At 46.9% G+C, this 13,989-nt stretch overlaps 1 protein-coding gene across 11 annotated transcripts in view; it reads left to right on the top strand.

The window, feature by feature from the left end:
- Nucleotides 1-13,989, top strand: part of LOC118359829 (ankyrin repeat and SAM domain-containing protein 1A-like) — a 120,819-nt gene that overhangs the window by 100,113 nt on the left and 6,717 nt on the right. For all 11 annotated transcript variants that reach the window (XR_008083062.1, XM_052482198.1, XM_035738643.2 and 8 more), the window contains 8 exons: nt 349-464; nt 9,928-10,026; nt 10,127-10,273; nt 10,397-10,813; nt 11,457-11,528; nt 11,731-11,817; nt 12,186-12,323; nt 13,735-13,917. Coding sequence is in view for 10 of the 11 variants with exons in the window: in XM_052482198.1 (XP_052338158.1) it covers nt 349-464; nt 9,928-10,026; nt 10,127-10,273; nt 10,397-10,813; nt 11,457-11,528; nt 11,731-11,817; nt 12,186-12,323; nt 13,735-13,917 (1,259 nt within the window). In the remaining variant the exon portion in view is untranslated. The remainder of the gene's footprint in view (nt 1-348; nt 465-9,927; nt 10,027-10,126; nt 10,274-10,396; nt 10,814-11,456; nt 11,529-11,730; nt 11,818-12,185; nt 12,324-13,734; nt 13,918-13,989) is intronic.

Here is a 13,989-nt window from a genome sequence, read left to right as displayed (position 1 = left end):
TTTCGAGTGGGTTTGAGCTGGTGAACGCAGCAGTCTGGACACAGGACTCATACTGTTAACCAGCAGAGGGGACCCCAAACCCCCTCGACACCCAACTCAGCTCCTGAGACCCAGGGGTTTGTTATTAAACCGGATCCTAAGTCATTGGTTTGGCCCCCGCTGCTGTGCGGGAGCCGACGCATGCCCACTGTGGTGCCATCGCCAAGCTGTCTCCCCTGCCCTCTTGGTGCTGGTGCGCTCGGCTCTGCTGGCCCAGGATGATGTGGCAGTGCCATGTGTCGTCGTCAGAGTGCCGCTGCTACCGGCTCAACGGCTTTTCCCTGCTCAAGCGCTTCCCTCTGTCTGCAGGTGGGGCAGCTGGTCGGCTGCTGGACCAGCCCGTGGGAGACTGGCTGGAGCACGTGGGGCTGCCGCAGTACGAGAGCAAGCTGCTGCTCAACGGCTTCGACGACCTGCACTACATGGTGAGTTACTAGTACACATCCTTTCTCTCTCTCTCTCTTTCTCTCTCTCTCTCTCGCTCTCTCGCTCTTTCGCTCTCTCTGTATCACTGTCATTCATCTTCTGTAATTCTCTTTTATTTTGTTCTACCTGCCTACCTACTTTCATAGTCAGAGAATCAGTCTTCTCCTTCTCCTCCTTCAGTGGGTATTAATCAAATATCGTTGCAGCCATCCGTTAGCCTTAGCAGATCCCATTAGCTTTCCCTGTAAATTCCAATTTACTTAAACCCCCCTGAGATTCCTGCCTCCTCCTTTCATTCAATCACACCTTTGTGATTCTCCTCTCTGCATTAAGACCCAGGTCCTCAAGGGGTCCTGTCCGTCCGTGTGTGATGTCTTTTTCAGATATGTCATTCACATACAAGCTTTTTGAAATATTGCCTTTTGTTCAATCACAACGGTTATGCCTGAATTGCATGATGATGAAGCTTTTCTTTTAAAATATTTGAAAAATTGTGTTTGTTTATGTAGCGAACATTCCATCCAATTTGCCCTGTACATTAAATGACCTGCTTCGATGACATCAACAACATTCATCTCAGAAAGGTAGGCCTTTAGCCCTCCTGACAGGACTGTACCAGTTGGTTGGTTTGATGCCTATAACAGGCTGGATGTTGATTAGATGTATTGGTGCCCCTCCACTCAGTGGCTGTCTGATTAGATGATGTTCACCCGACTGGTGGTGACAGAGGGCATTGGCATCACATCCCAATAATGTGATGTTCCTGTTTACTGGGCCAGCGGCTCTAAATACCTCTTGTAAACGCAATTAAACCAAAGCCTTTAAAGATGAAAAGACCAGTGAACTCCCTAGGCTCCCTTTCTATCAAACGCACACGCTGACAGTCAGTCACGAATGCCTTGAATAAATTACTGTCAAATATTTTCAAGGCTCTGTGTTAACGGAACAGAAAGCTGCACAGTGCACACCAAACCTATTCAGCCTATGCCCAGGTTTTACATGACCAGTGTTATCACCCTGCTGTCAGCAGTTATGTGTTTGATGTCATTATTGCTGTTGGGATCACCATTTACCTCCTACCACACTCTCACCTTACAGCTGCTCAGCCAATTCCCGGCACGGTCTCAAATTCGTTCACTCGCAATCAATTGGCTGCCTGAGTACCAGCTGCTGCCTCACCGTAATATAACTATCTCAATAACCGTCGGGCTGGTGTTGCCGGGCCGACGGGGGTTATCCAGCCCCCAATGTGCTGCGTTGTTGTTTTCAGGGGGTAATGATGCAGGGGAGGATGGAGGTCCCAGCTGGCCTGGCAAGGGAGTGGGCTGCAAGGTGTAAATTAGTGGGCAGTGTTGTCCCATCTCACCAAGGCTTACCGCTGTACCTACACACACACACAGCTTTGTTTTTGTGAATTTTCAGGATTTTTTGGGCGAGTCAAATGGATTCCCGTTTAAAATCCTATATCCCCTAAACCATGAACCGAACCTTAAACCTAACAAGTAAGTCTAAAATAGCATTTGAACAAATTTGGGCACATGGAAAAATGTCCAGACTTGTTGTTTTCCTACCTTGTCCAGACATTCTGGAGACTTGTCAGAACATTGTGGTCCTGATAAGGTAGGAAAACATGTACACACACTCACACACACACACACTCACACACACCAGTGTTGGTGAAGGGATGCAGTCACAGGTGCTGAGTGTGTCCTTCCCTACGTAGAGAGGACATGATGCATTACCTACCGGTTTTAGCAGAGTGCTGGTGAAGGGATGCAGTCACAGGTGCTGAGTGTGTCCTTCCCTACGTAGAGAGGACATGATGCATTACCTACCGGTTTTAGCAGAGTGTTGGTGAAGGGATGCAGTCACAGGTGCTGAGTGTGTCCTTCCCTACGTAGAGAGGACATGATGCATTACCTACCGGTTTTAGCAGAGTGCTGGTGAAGGGATGCAGTCACAGGTGCTGAGTGTGTCCTTCCCTACGTAGAGAGGACATGATGCATTACCTACCGGTTTTAGCAGAGTGTTGGTGAAGGGATGCAGTCACAGGTGCTGAGTGTGTCCTTCCCTACGTAGAGAGGACATGATGCATTACCTACCGGTTTTAGCAGAGTGTTGGTGAAGGGATGCAGTCACAGGTGCTGAGTGTGTCCTTCCCTACGTAGAGAGGACATGATGCATTACCTACCGGTTTTAGCAGAGTGCTGGTGAAGGGATGCAGTCACAGGTGCTGAGTGTGTCCTTCCCTACGTAGAGAGGACATGATGCATTACCTACCGGTTTTAGCAGAGTGCTGGTGAAGGGATGCAGTCACAGGTGCTGAGTGTGTCCTTCCCTACGTAGAGAGGACATGATGCATTACCTACCGGTTTTAGCAGAGTGCTGGTGAAGGGATGCAGTCACAGGTGCTGAGTGTGTCCTTCCCTACGTAGAGAGGACATGATGCATTACCTACCGGTTTTAGCAGAGTGTTGGTGAAGGGATGCAGTCACAGCACTTTCTGGTTCCAATGTCTTTACTCTCTTCTCCAGACAGTGAAGGTCAATGGGAAGTGTTGATTGTCTGCTGTGGTTACAGTGATTTACGTGAGGGACGGTCATAAATTGTAGCCGAAGTGGGTCGACGGAAAAGACCGCCTACCCTTGTTCTCTCGTTGTATTTCCTGTTCATTTTTATCCTCCCTCAGTGGTTTTTCTTTGTCTCTGATCTTGTCACACAAGAGTGGATCAAATTCACCCGTGGCTTAACCACAACCTCAGAGGCAACAGCCTGACCATGTGCCGTTTGGCCTGGGTTCATGATTCCCAGCCTTGGCCTTGTCTATATTGGCACTTTGGTTTGATGGCTGAATGGAGCAGCTGTGTCAGAGTGGATACACTACATTACCATGCACCTGCTATGATTATCTTGAATGAACTGTTGCATCATGGGAGCATATTCAGCATAGGCAGGCAAATTGCACAACATTCTCCAGTGTGATTTTTAGAGGGCTGCTCTCTCACACCTCCTTATTGGTGTATTTCTCTGGGTCTCTGCACAGACTCTGGAGCTTGGGGGAAGGATGTGGTGTTGGGAAGGGGTGACAGGTTTTGGGCTCAGATTAGTCAACTTTTCTCTCCATCCCACCCTCTCTTGACATCAAAACCTGTGTTAAATTCTCTGACTTGAAGCTCTGTCGGTCTCCTCTTCTCTGCCTTCCTCACTCCCCCATTATCCCCTCATTTTATTCCTCCTCTTTCTGGCAATTCTCGGCACTGACAATTTCCTATCTATTTTCCTGGGCTCAGACCACCTGTTTTGCTCCATTCTGTAGGAGGGATTTGGACAAAAGCAGTAACCATTTTGCAACATTTCTTATTGTCAGCTATTTCAGTAAATGGGTGACCCTTTTAAGGGTTCTCAATGTGTGCCTCCAAATCAGAAGTTCCTTGTTGTTACTTTCCAAAGTGCTCCCACCCGCAGGACTCAGTACATTCTCTCAGACGTGGGTGGATTGGTTTGTAATCAATCAAGCATTTCAAGCTTGAGACCCATATAAATAAATGTAATATATTTGCTCGGCGGTGCGACTGTATTGGCTCTACAACAAGTACCATTTCATGCATGCTAAGCACCAGTGACTCTACATCCCTCCCTATGCACTATGGATATCTGATGTGCACAAATCAGGGAGGCATCGAGAGGGTGTGTCTTTGTGTGTATTCCAAGGTCTTCTTCGGGTCTCTGTCTGGGAAACAATGTGTATGTTTGTCTGCTCTTGCCAGCTGTACTGGGCCTGTAATTTTCACCTAATTTGGAAGGAAGTTGATATTCTTCACCAGAAGTAATGAAAACTGTACTTAGCAGGCAGATACATGTATTTATATTGATCCCTGGACTTCTGGCCCATTAGCAGTAGGTTGTGATAGCTGCACATAAGCACCTCATACACCCCTCTCATTAATAAACCTTCCCAGCACTGAGCACCACATGTCGGCCAGTGGGGTACACAAACATCACACACTCCAAAAATGTCAGTCTTAAGATGCCTAATAGAGTGAAGTTTGATTACGAAGACTGCTTTGCCAGCTGTTCAACAACTCCGATTTTAGGTTCAGCTACTCAACGTATGTGCTGTCAGAAAATGAAATGACAATCCCCCCCCCCTTCAAATCATACTGACTGCACAAAAATAAATGTAGAATTGAAAAGATCGTCGCCATCTGAAGCTTTTACCCTTGGTTATGGGGTGAGTCCGTGTTGGAGTGTTGTGATGTGTGGTCTACAGAGCAGCCTTGACAGTTCCTAATTAAACTCAATTTATTCCAGCAGGCAAAGTACTGTGATCTCTCCTTGGCCGCGCCCACCACCAAAATCAATACGATAACAGTGATTGTATTGTGTTGTCGGACACAAGCGAAGGAGAAGCCCTTTATAAAATGAATGAGATGCGTTTCTCTATTGACCCAGAGGGAATGAGTGGAAGAGGCAAGCATCCCTTCTAAGACTCTCTATACTCTGTATGCTGACAGTTAAACGGGTAATGCCTGTCGCAAAAAACGACACTTCCTCTTTGTACATAAATTACTAGTCGAACTCAAAGTGCATTTTACTAGTGGCAGGTGCTACTGTGAGGGAAACAACCCTGAGTTGGCGTTCACAACGTCTCAATCTTTTTCGAGGCTCCCGCTTTGTTGGTGAGCCTTCACAGCAGTAGAGCGCGTGTTCATCATTGCAGTCAAAAGGAATGAATATCCTTTGAAGTCTCTGAGGTCAGCAGAGGAGTCGCAGGCATACACAGCAGCGGTAATGATTGCCCAGGGAAGAGACTTAGACTGCTGCTCGGCTTGTAATCAAACATCACAATGATGGCAATGAGCAACATCAGAGGAGTGGCGCAGCCAGCCAGCCAGCCAGCCAGCCAGCCAGCCAAACAGTCTTCCTCTGTGAATACGCCAGCCTGTGTGATCCTCACAGTCCAGTCTCCCTCTCTCTCTTCATCTCTTCTGTTTGTTCGTTCTCTAGGCACAAATCAGTCACGTAAGGAGCACACTGCAGCCTCTGATGACTAGGTAATGGTAATATGGTAATGGCAGGACAGACTACCTGCCATGCCTAATCAACTCAAGGAGAGCGGAGGAAGGGCCTACGGGATGTTTACATTGTTATTGTGTGCATTTAGACATTCTAAAAAGGACTAGCTCAAAGTTGTTAGTTATTTTGTTGACGTCCATTTGTCAAAACGAATGGACATTTTAACAATCTGCATACATACCCCCACACAAACACCACACCTTTGATGCCCCTCCAGTCATTTGATGATTTAGTTGGCATAACATACTGTAGGTGGGCTAGTCCATAGCCAGGCTAACTGTCTCAGTCCCCCAAGCTCATGACCCTGCTTCTGAGAGTGAACAATTGGTCTGGAGCAGTCATGCCCCTCAGGTGTAACGCTAGGCAGAACAATCCAAGCAGAGAGAAAGCAGAATTCTAATGAAGTGCAAGGGAGAGCAGAGGGAGAAGAGCTTTACTGAGATGTATGTAACGGAGGACAAACTATGACAGGAAAACAACAGTTTGATCCATTAGGTACATTATATGTTGTAACAGAGGTTAGCAAGGACCGTTTTTGAACAAGGCATTGTGTAATTGGGGTAGAATCATGTAGGTTCCTGTACAGCTGGTCCTTGAAGTCTCTGTATAGTTAAAAAGCGAGGTAATTCTTCAGGAGTTTTATAACTTTTCGAGGACTTTTCAATTGTTGAATTGAGTTCTGTTCACTGGTGGTGTAATCTAAGATGTCCTTTATCACCATTTTAGCCACCATTTTAGATTCCTCTGGCATTCTATCTAATTTCCCCATTCACTGAAGCTTATCAATAGCAAAAAGGGCTGTCTAGCTTCCCTTTACTCACCCTTGGCACTTGTTCTAAAATGTGTTGCATTCCTGAGATGAATCAATCAGTTTTGATCATTTTGTGTCGATCTCATTTGATGTACAGGTTACTGATTCACAAACACCCACGCTCACTCACATTCTACTTTACTGTGCATTAAACATACTGTACATTGCACATACCATGCATACCAATGGATGGACACCGGTACACCACAACATACACATGCAGTTAATGGTTCAGTCCCCTATGCTGCAGACAGTAACGTATTCTTACTATAACCTGCAAAGAGAAAACATTAGTCAAAGGGCTTTAACGTGATTACCCCGTAGAGTTCCTAGTCATTTGAGTCTGAGACTCTTGATCACAAGTTCTCCTGCAGTTTGAGGCCATGGATGAAGGGATTAGAATAAGCTTTATACAGGGGAAGGTGGAGGTGAATGTTGGATTTTGTCTCATATCAGGCAGTTGGAGAATTTCATCCACTTAATTGCCTTTTATTAGGAATTGGATAATCCCCTTCAAGGTTCCTTTGTCATTGAGGCAAGGGCACTCCTCTAGTCTCCGTGGTAACTAGGGTAGATGTGGGGAGAGCGGTTTTAGTACAGTATGTGTGTCAGGATCAGAGAAATGCAGTCAGCCAGGGATGAGGGATTGTGTGTTACTGTGTTAGTCCTAGAAATCAAATCAAAATCAAATCAAATTTATTTATATAGCCCTTCGTACATCAGCCGATATCTCAAAGTGCTGTACAGAAACCCAGCCCAAAACCCCAAACAGCAAGCAATGCAGGTGCAGAAGCACGGCGGCCAGGAAAAACTCCCTAGAAAGGCCAAAACCCAGGAAGAAACCCAGAGAGGAACCAGGCCACGCAGGGCGGCCAGTCCTCCTCTGGCTGCGCCGGGCGGAGACCACAACAGAACACGGCCAAGACGTTCAAATGCTCATAAATGACCAGCATGGTCGAACAATAATAAGGCAGAACAGTTGAAACTGGAGCAGCAGCATGGCCAGGTGGACTGGGGACAGCAAGGAGTCATCATGTCAGGTAGTCCTGGGGCATGGTCTTAGGGCTCAGGTCCTCCGAGAGAGAGAAAGAAAGAAAGAGAGAATTAGAGAACGCACACTTAGATTCACACAGGACACCGAATAGGACAGGAGAAGTACTCCAGATATAACAAACTGACCCTAGCCCCCCGACACAAACTACTGTAGCATAAATACTGGAGGCTGAGACAGGAGGGGTCAGGAGACACTGTGGCCCCATCCGAGGACACCCCCTGGACAGGGCCAAACAGGAAGGAAATCAGCTCTGTATCGACATGTATGGCAGCCTCTGACCCCATCAGTGACTGACAATAACACTGCAAACACACAATGTCCGATTGGTCAGACCAGCATTGAATAGTCCTTATAACAGGTACTTCCTGTTTTGGTTTCTGCCTATAGGAAGGGAGGAGCAGTATGGAGGTGTGATCTGATTTGCTAAAAGAAGGGAGGGCAGGGAGGGGCCTTGTAACCATCCTGGAACAAAGAGTAGCAATGGTAGAGTTTTTGAAGCGCGAGTGGCGCAGGCGATGTGTTAAAACTTCGCTCGTGTTTTCTTCAGATTTCCTTTATTAAAGTCACCAGCTACAATAAATGCGGAACCAGGATATGCATTTTCCAGTTTGCACCAAGTCCAGTGTAGGTTCTTTAGAGCCGTCTGTAACAATGTATTTGAGAAACAACAAGTGCTCATTGTGCAAATGTAGACTAACAACCAACCCATCTATTGAGAACAACATTATGCTATCACTCAGTTGAATAACTCCCCCTTTACATTTTGGATCCTCATATGGCCTCATTTGAAAATAAACTGACATGTATTATTTACCATTGGCTTGGAGCATTTTGCCACTCACTGACTCCCTGGCCCAGCATTAGTAGTATACCAATCTGTGGCAGTACGTGTTCCATAGAGGTCTTTGGTATACTGCACCTGTGTAACGTTGTTGAATTCTGGTGCTGATGTGAGCGGTAGCTGCTCCTCCTTTAGCATTCCAAACACAGCATCAGCGGTGTACTCTAAACACTCCACATCTAGATGGTGTGGGCAGCTCTGCTCTCGCTTCATTCCACTTCATCATCAGCTGGAGAGAGATTCATGAATTGATCCGTTCAGGTCTGAGTGTAGGTGTGATCCGAGCCATCATTCCACTATGAGTTATTAGATGAATAAAGGAAACATTTTTCTGTGTCCCTGATAACATAAATAACATAATAATAATAATAATTTGATGGACTCTCCCTTATGGCTCTTCTCTCTCTTTCTCTCCCTCACTCTTTCTCTCCCTCTCTTTTCTCCTTCTCTCTTTATCTCCCTCCATCTTCTCTCTCTCCCTCTCTCCCCTTGTTTTCCCCTTGTTTTCCCCTTGTTTTCCCATTTGCCTATCTCTCATTAACACATACATAATCCTAACAGAGTGGATAATACCTGAGTCATGATCTTTACACACGCTCAGGTTAATACAGTAGAGCCAAAAGAAAGTGCACACGCACACAGTTATATGCACACAGTCAGTCCCTATGTGCCTGCCTCCCTGCCATGGCTGAGCCACAGGGAACAGCAGTCCACTCAGCAGCCTTTTGTCTTAATGACTCATTTCACCCCGTGTAGATTCCACTGTGCCATAGGCACACACACTGATGACCCCTCCCACCTATCCATCTTCCAATTTCCCTCCCCTCTCCATCCCTCCATCTTTCCATCCCTTTGACTCTGCTCTCATGGTGGGATTAACACAGGGCTCATACACAACACTGCAGATGATCCTAAGTGTGTGTCACCTCCCAAGTTGATGCTCGTACAGTAGCAGATTTTGAGCAACTTAATGCACAGTGCGTACAGTACCTCACCTAGCTAATTGGTCATTTGAGTAATGGCAAATGATTCCTCTTCAGACCAATGGATGATGGACCCATCGAGTGACCCCGATCAATGGCACTCGGTGGAGGGAGGCTCCTTTCAGTCGCCTTCACCCTACTGTCCTGCCATTCCCTGATTGATCCATTGATTAGCGATCCTTTGCTCCTGCCTGGCTGTGCCAGCCTTGGAGATGGTATTGTGTGGGACTGTAGATGGTATTGGCCCACCCTCACCCCTTTCTAATGCCTGTCTCCCTCCCTCCCCCATACACTTAAATTACATTTCATTTAATGTATTGACGTTTATTACTGTACAGGATGTGAACTCTATGGGAGAGGAGGGTCAAAGTTCTTGACACCCCAGAGGAATTGACCCCTTCTTTCCTCAATGACAGCTTCTGGGCAGGTAGATCAATAACCACCCATATGTTGGGTCTTTGTCTTAGTCCCGTTTTATTGTGTTAGATTTAACCTAAAAGCCCTCCAACACTAAAATGATGCATTAGATTTCCATTGATTATATGGAGAAAACCACTACTTCCATTGAATGAATCATTGTGTTATCAAATTCCTTGTCTGCAGCTAAGCCTGGCGTTATGGCGACATTGAGACCATCTCGATAGGATCATTGTGATGTATGTCATTCTAACCTGAACTTCCTCTCTCTCTGTTACAGGGTAGTAATGTGATGGAGGAGCAGGACCTGAGGGAGATAGGCATCACAGACCCAGGACATCGGAGGAAGATCCTGCATGCAGCTCGATCCCTACCTAAGGTTCCCCCATGGCACCCTTGCAGCATTATATCTCTACTAGTTAGTGTGACTGGCCCTGACTGTGTGGGGTCATTGTGTGACTGTGAGCCTCCTCCTGCAGGTGAAGGCCCTGGGCTGTGACGGCAGCAGCTCTCTGTCCTCCTGGCTGGACCTCCTGGGCCTGCAGGAGTACCAACACAGCTTCCTGTCCAGCGGATATCGTAGCCTCGACTGTGTCAAGAACCTGTGGGAACTGGAGATTGTCAACGTGAGTGTGCCTCTCTGAAATGTAGTTTGAGCGAGAACATTTCAAAGTAGCCATTTAATTTAATAGTTAATATGTGCTAAATGGCAACATGCTCTATGGTTGTGTTTACTTGTGTCTCTCCAGGTTCTGAAGATCTCCCTGCTGGGACACAGGAAACGGATCATCGCCTCGCTGGCAGAGCAGCCTTATGAGGAACCTCCTGTCAAGCCCCCCCGCCTGTCCCAGATCAGGTGTCAGGACCTGGTATCCCAGACCTCCTCTCCCATCAGTCACATGGACTCTTATACGGGCCGCTCCATGGACCCCATCCTGCCCCTGGGGGAGCCTGGGGTGAGGAAGGGGCCCAACACCGAATACGATGTGGCCCCCCACCATTCCCGCAGTGAACGACACCGATCACATGAGAGGTATGAGGAGCAGCATCGTGAGCCTCGTCTGACCCTGCGACCCCCCAGCATGGCAGCACCCTACACCCCTGTACAGAACTGGCACCACCAGCCTGAGAAGCTCATCTTTGAATCCTGTGGATATGAAGCCAATGTAAGGGCTCTCTTCCTGTTGTAACTCACTAAGGGCTTTCTTCGTGTTGTAACTCACTAAGGGCTTTCTTCGTGTTGTAACTCACTAAGGGCTCTCTTCCTGTTGTAACTCACTAAGGGCTCTCTTCCTGTTGTAACTCACTAAGGGCTTTCTTCCTGTTGTAACTCACTAAGGGCTTTCTTCCTGTTGTAACTCACTAAGGGCTTTCTTCCTGTTGTAACTCACTAAGGGCTTTCTTCCTATTGTAACTCACTAAGGGCTTTCTTCCTGTTGTAACTCACTAAGGGCTTTCTTCCTGTTGTAACTCACTAAGGGCTTTCTTCGTGTTGTAACTCACTAAGGGATTTCTTCGTGTTGTAACTCACTAAGGGCTTTCTTCCTGTTGTAACTCACTAAGGGCTTTCTTCCTGTTGTAACTCACTAAGGGCTTTCTTCCTGTTGTAACTCACTAAGGGCTTTCTTCCTGTTGTAACTCACTAAGGGCTTTCTTCCTGTTGTAACTCACTAAGGGCTTTCTTCCTGTTGTAACTCACTAAGGGCTTTCTTCCTGTTGTAACTCACTAAGGGCTTTCTTTAATACAGATGGTCTCCCACTCTCTGCACTACTATATTAATGTCCTGCTCTCCCCTCTCCTCTCTCCAGTACCTGGGATCTATGCTCATAAAGGAGCTACGGGGGACCGAGTCCACCCAGGATGCCTGTGCCAAAATGAGGGTAGGTCTGTTTCTCCAGAGAGACTGTTATGTAACATTTCAGCTTATATCTGTTGATTTTTCTCCCCTTTGTTGCAACTTGTATTGTCTTAAATTTGATTCATTGTACCTGCTGTTGCTCTTTTATTGGGACCTGTGCTTTCCTGATTACAGGAACCCAAGCTAATGTTCTCCTTTTCATGCTATACATCTCTGTCGCTCAGAGGTCAACAGAGCAGATGAAGAAGGTCCCCACTATCGTCCTCTCCATCACCTATAAAGGGGTGAAGTTCATTGATGCGGCCAATAAGGTTGGTTGGCGGGGTGCCCCCTTTTCACCTTAGGCCTGATCCATACAGCGATATCTGACAACTAGACAGATTAGTCTCTCTCATACACACCCCAGCCATGGAGGCTAGACACCAGAGGAAGCAGCCCAGTATCACACCACACCTGTCACATTGTTCCAGCCCAACCTTCTCCCTCCTACTAAATTTCACCCCTGTCTATTAAGTGAGTCACAGACATGACAGATAGTCCTTTAATAGGGCAGTAGGTCGAGGGGTTGAACTTTTAGTTCATATTGGTCATATATTTTTCCCATGATGGAGATGTGAAAGTGGTTGATGTTATTGCCGCTGTGACTCCACATTAATCTTGGTTCCTCCTCCAAATACAGAACATCATTGCAGAACATGAAATCCGGAACATCTCGTGCGCGGCCCAGGACCCAGAGGATCTGTGCACGTTTGCCTACATCACCAAGGACCTGCAGACCAACCACCACTACTGCCATGTGTTCAGCACAGTGGACGTGGTGAGAATATCTGCTTACACATCAGCCCACTCATCTACTCTAGCCTGCCGTGGCTTCATTGTATACTATGCTATTGGATTAGTTGCAGAATACATCCAACTTCAGACTGCTCGTAAGAGCTCTACTTCTGAAATTTTGCCCTGCGGTGTGACAATTCCATGCAGAGACACTGTTCCCCAGTCCTGTCCACAGAGCATAGTTTCTCTCTGATATCCTCTCCTTTGTCCTCATGGGAGATACTTCCCAGCCACCGTCTTCAATCCTCAGAGGAGATGTGACTGACTGGCAGCAGCACTGCCACACTGTTATCTTTACTTTCTCGACCCGCTTACGTCACTGTGAGGTTTCTCACTTTGGCAACACTGATGGCCTTCATTCTTCACCACCATTCTTCATCCTGATAACTGGTTATATGACTAAACGCTAAGGCTTCTCAAATATAATACCGCAGGGGTCATCGAAAGCCACTGACTGACTACTAGAGTCTGGTCACATAGAAATACAATTCATAGAATGACCATCCCCATTCAAGTCAATGGGTGTTTGTTTATGGCTGGTTCCACCTTTCTGACATGTCTGCGGATGACTATCTGAGGTGGGGCAGTATAATAACCCAGAGATGAGATCAGAGCTTTTAAACAGTAATGACCAGGCTGTTACTAGACTCCACAGGCTCATTTTTCACCAGCCCACACAGTAGTACAGATCCCAGATCAGATCAAAGGGTATAAACATAAATACATTTCACCACACAGGAATAAGCGGTGTTTCTGTTTTTCTTAGGGTGGAGTTGTTTTGTCACTTAACTTTACAAGATGGGTTTGGTGTTTAATTATGTCTCACTTGAGTGGGTTGAGCTGCCCAGTGGTGCTCTATGTGTCAGAGGAAGCCATTCAAATCTTTCTCTTTGGAAAACAAATCAAGGACCCCCATGTTTTGGTCTCCGTCTCTGGTCCTGAGTGTGTGTTCACCTTCACCTGGTCCTAGCCACTAATTAGATTCTGTGTTTTAATGTGATGCAGCTCCAGCCCCAGTTGGTTTGCAGTAGCAGGTGTTTGCAGCCAGGGGACAGAGAGGGAACAGCTTGCTGTCTCGCTACACTTCCTCTCTACCTGACAGCTCTGCCTGCCATTGAGTTGGGTCTTTTTACAAAGTGATGCAGGCAAATACACATAACAAATTAAGTCATAGATTCCATTGTCTGACTAAGAGCATCTCTCCTGGAAGTTACTCTTCACTTCTCCACTTCAATCTGATTGATGCAACAGTGTTCATATTCAGGAGCTCGCTCTGTCTGTCTGTCTGTCTGTCTGTCTGTCTGTCTGTCTGTCTGTCTGTCTGTCTGTCTGTCTGTCTGTCTGTGTCGAATACTGAGTAGGATTCTATGTTCTGTCTCCTCCCCCTCTGGTAGAACCTGACCTATGAAATCATCCTGACGCTGGGACAGGCATTTGAGGTGGCCTATCAGTTAGCTCTCCAGGCCCAGAGGACCAAACAGCACCAGGGCATCCCAGCAGGACCCGGGGCAGAGGTCATCGAGACCAAATCCAGCCGGCCCGTTCCCAAACCACGGGGTGGCGTAAGGAAATCAGGGGTGAGTTTGTCACATGCGCACACAGACAATTCTTCTGATTTGGACAGGAAACAAACAAGTGATTTATCAAAA

This window comes from Oncorhynchus keta, chromosome 27, assembly GCF_023373465.1.
Source record: "Oncorhynchus keta strain PuntledgeMale-10-30-2019 chromosome 27, Oket_V2, whole genome shotgun sequence".
NCBI lineage: Eukaryota > Metazoa > Chordata > Actinopteri > Salmoniformes > Salmonidae > Oncorhynchus > Oncorhynchus keta.
The sequence above is the reverse complement of the archived record's forward strand: the minus strand, read 5'-3'. Positions and strand labels throughout refer to the sequence as shown.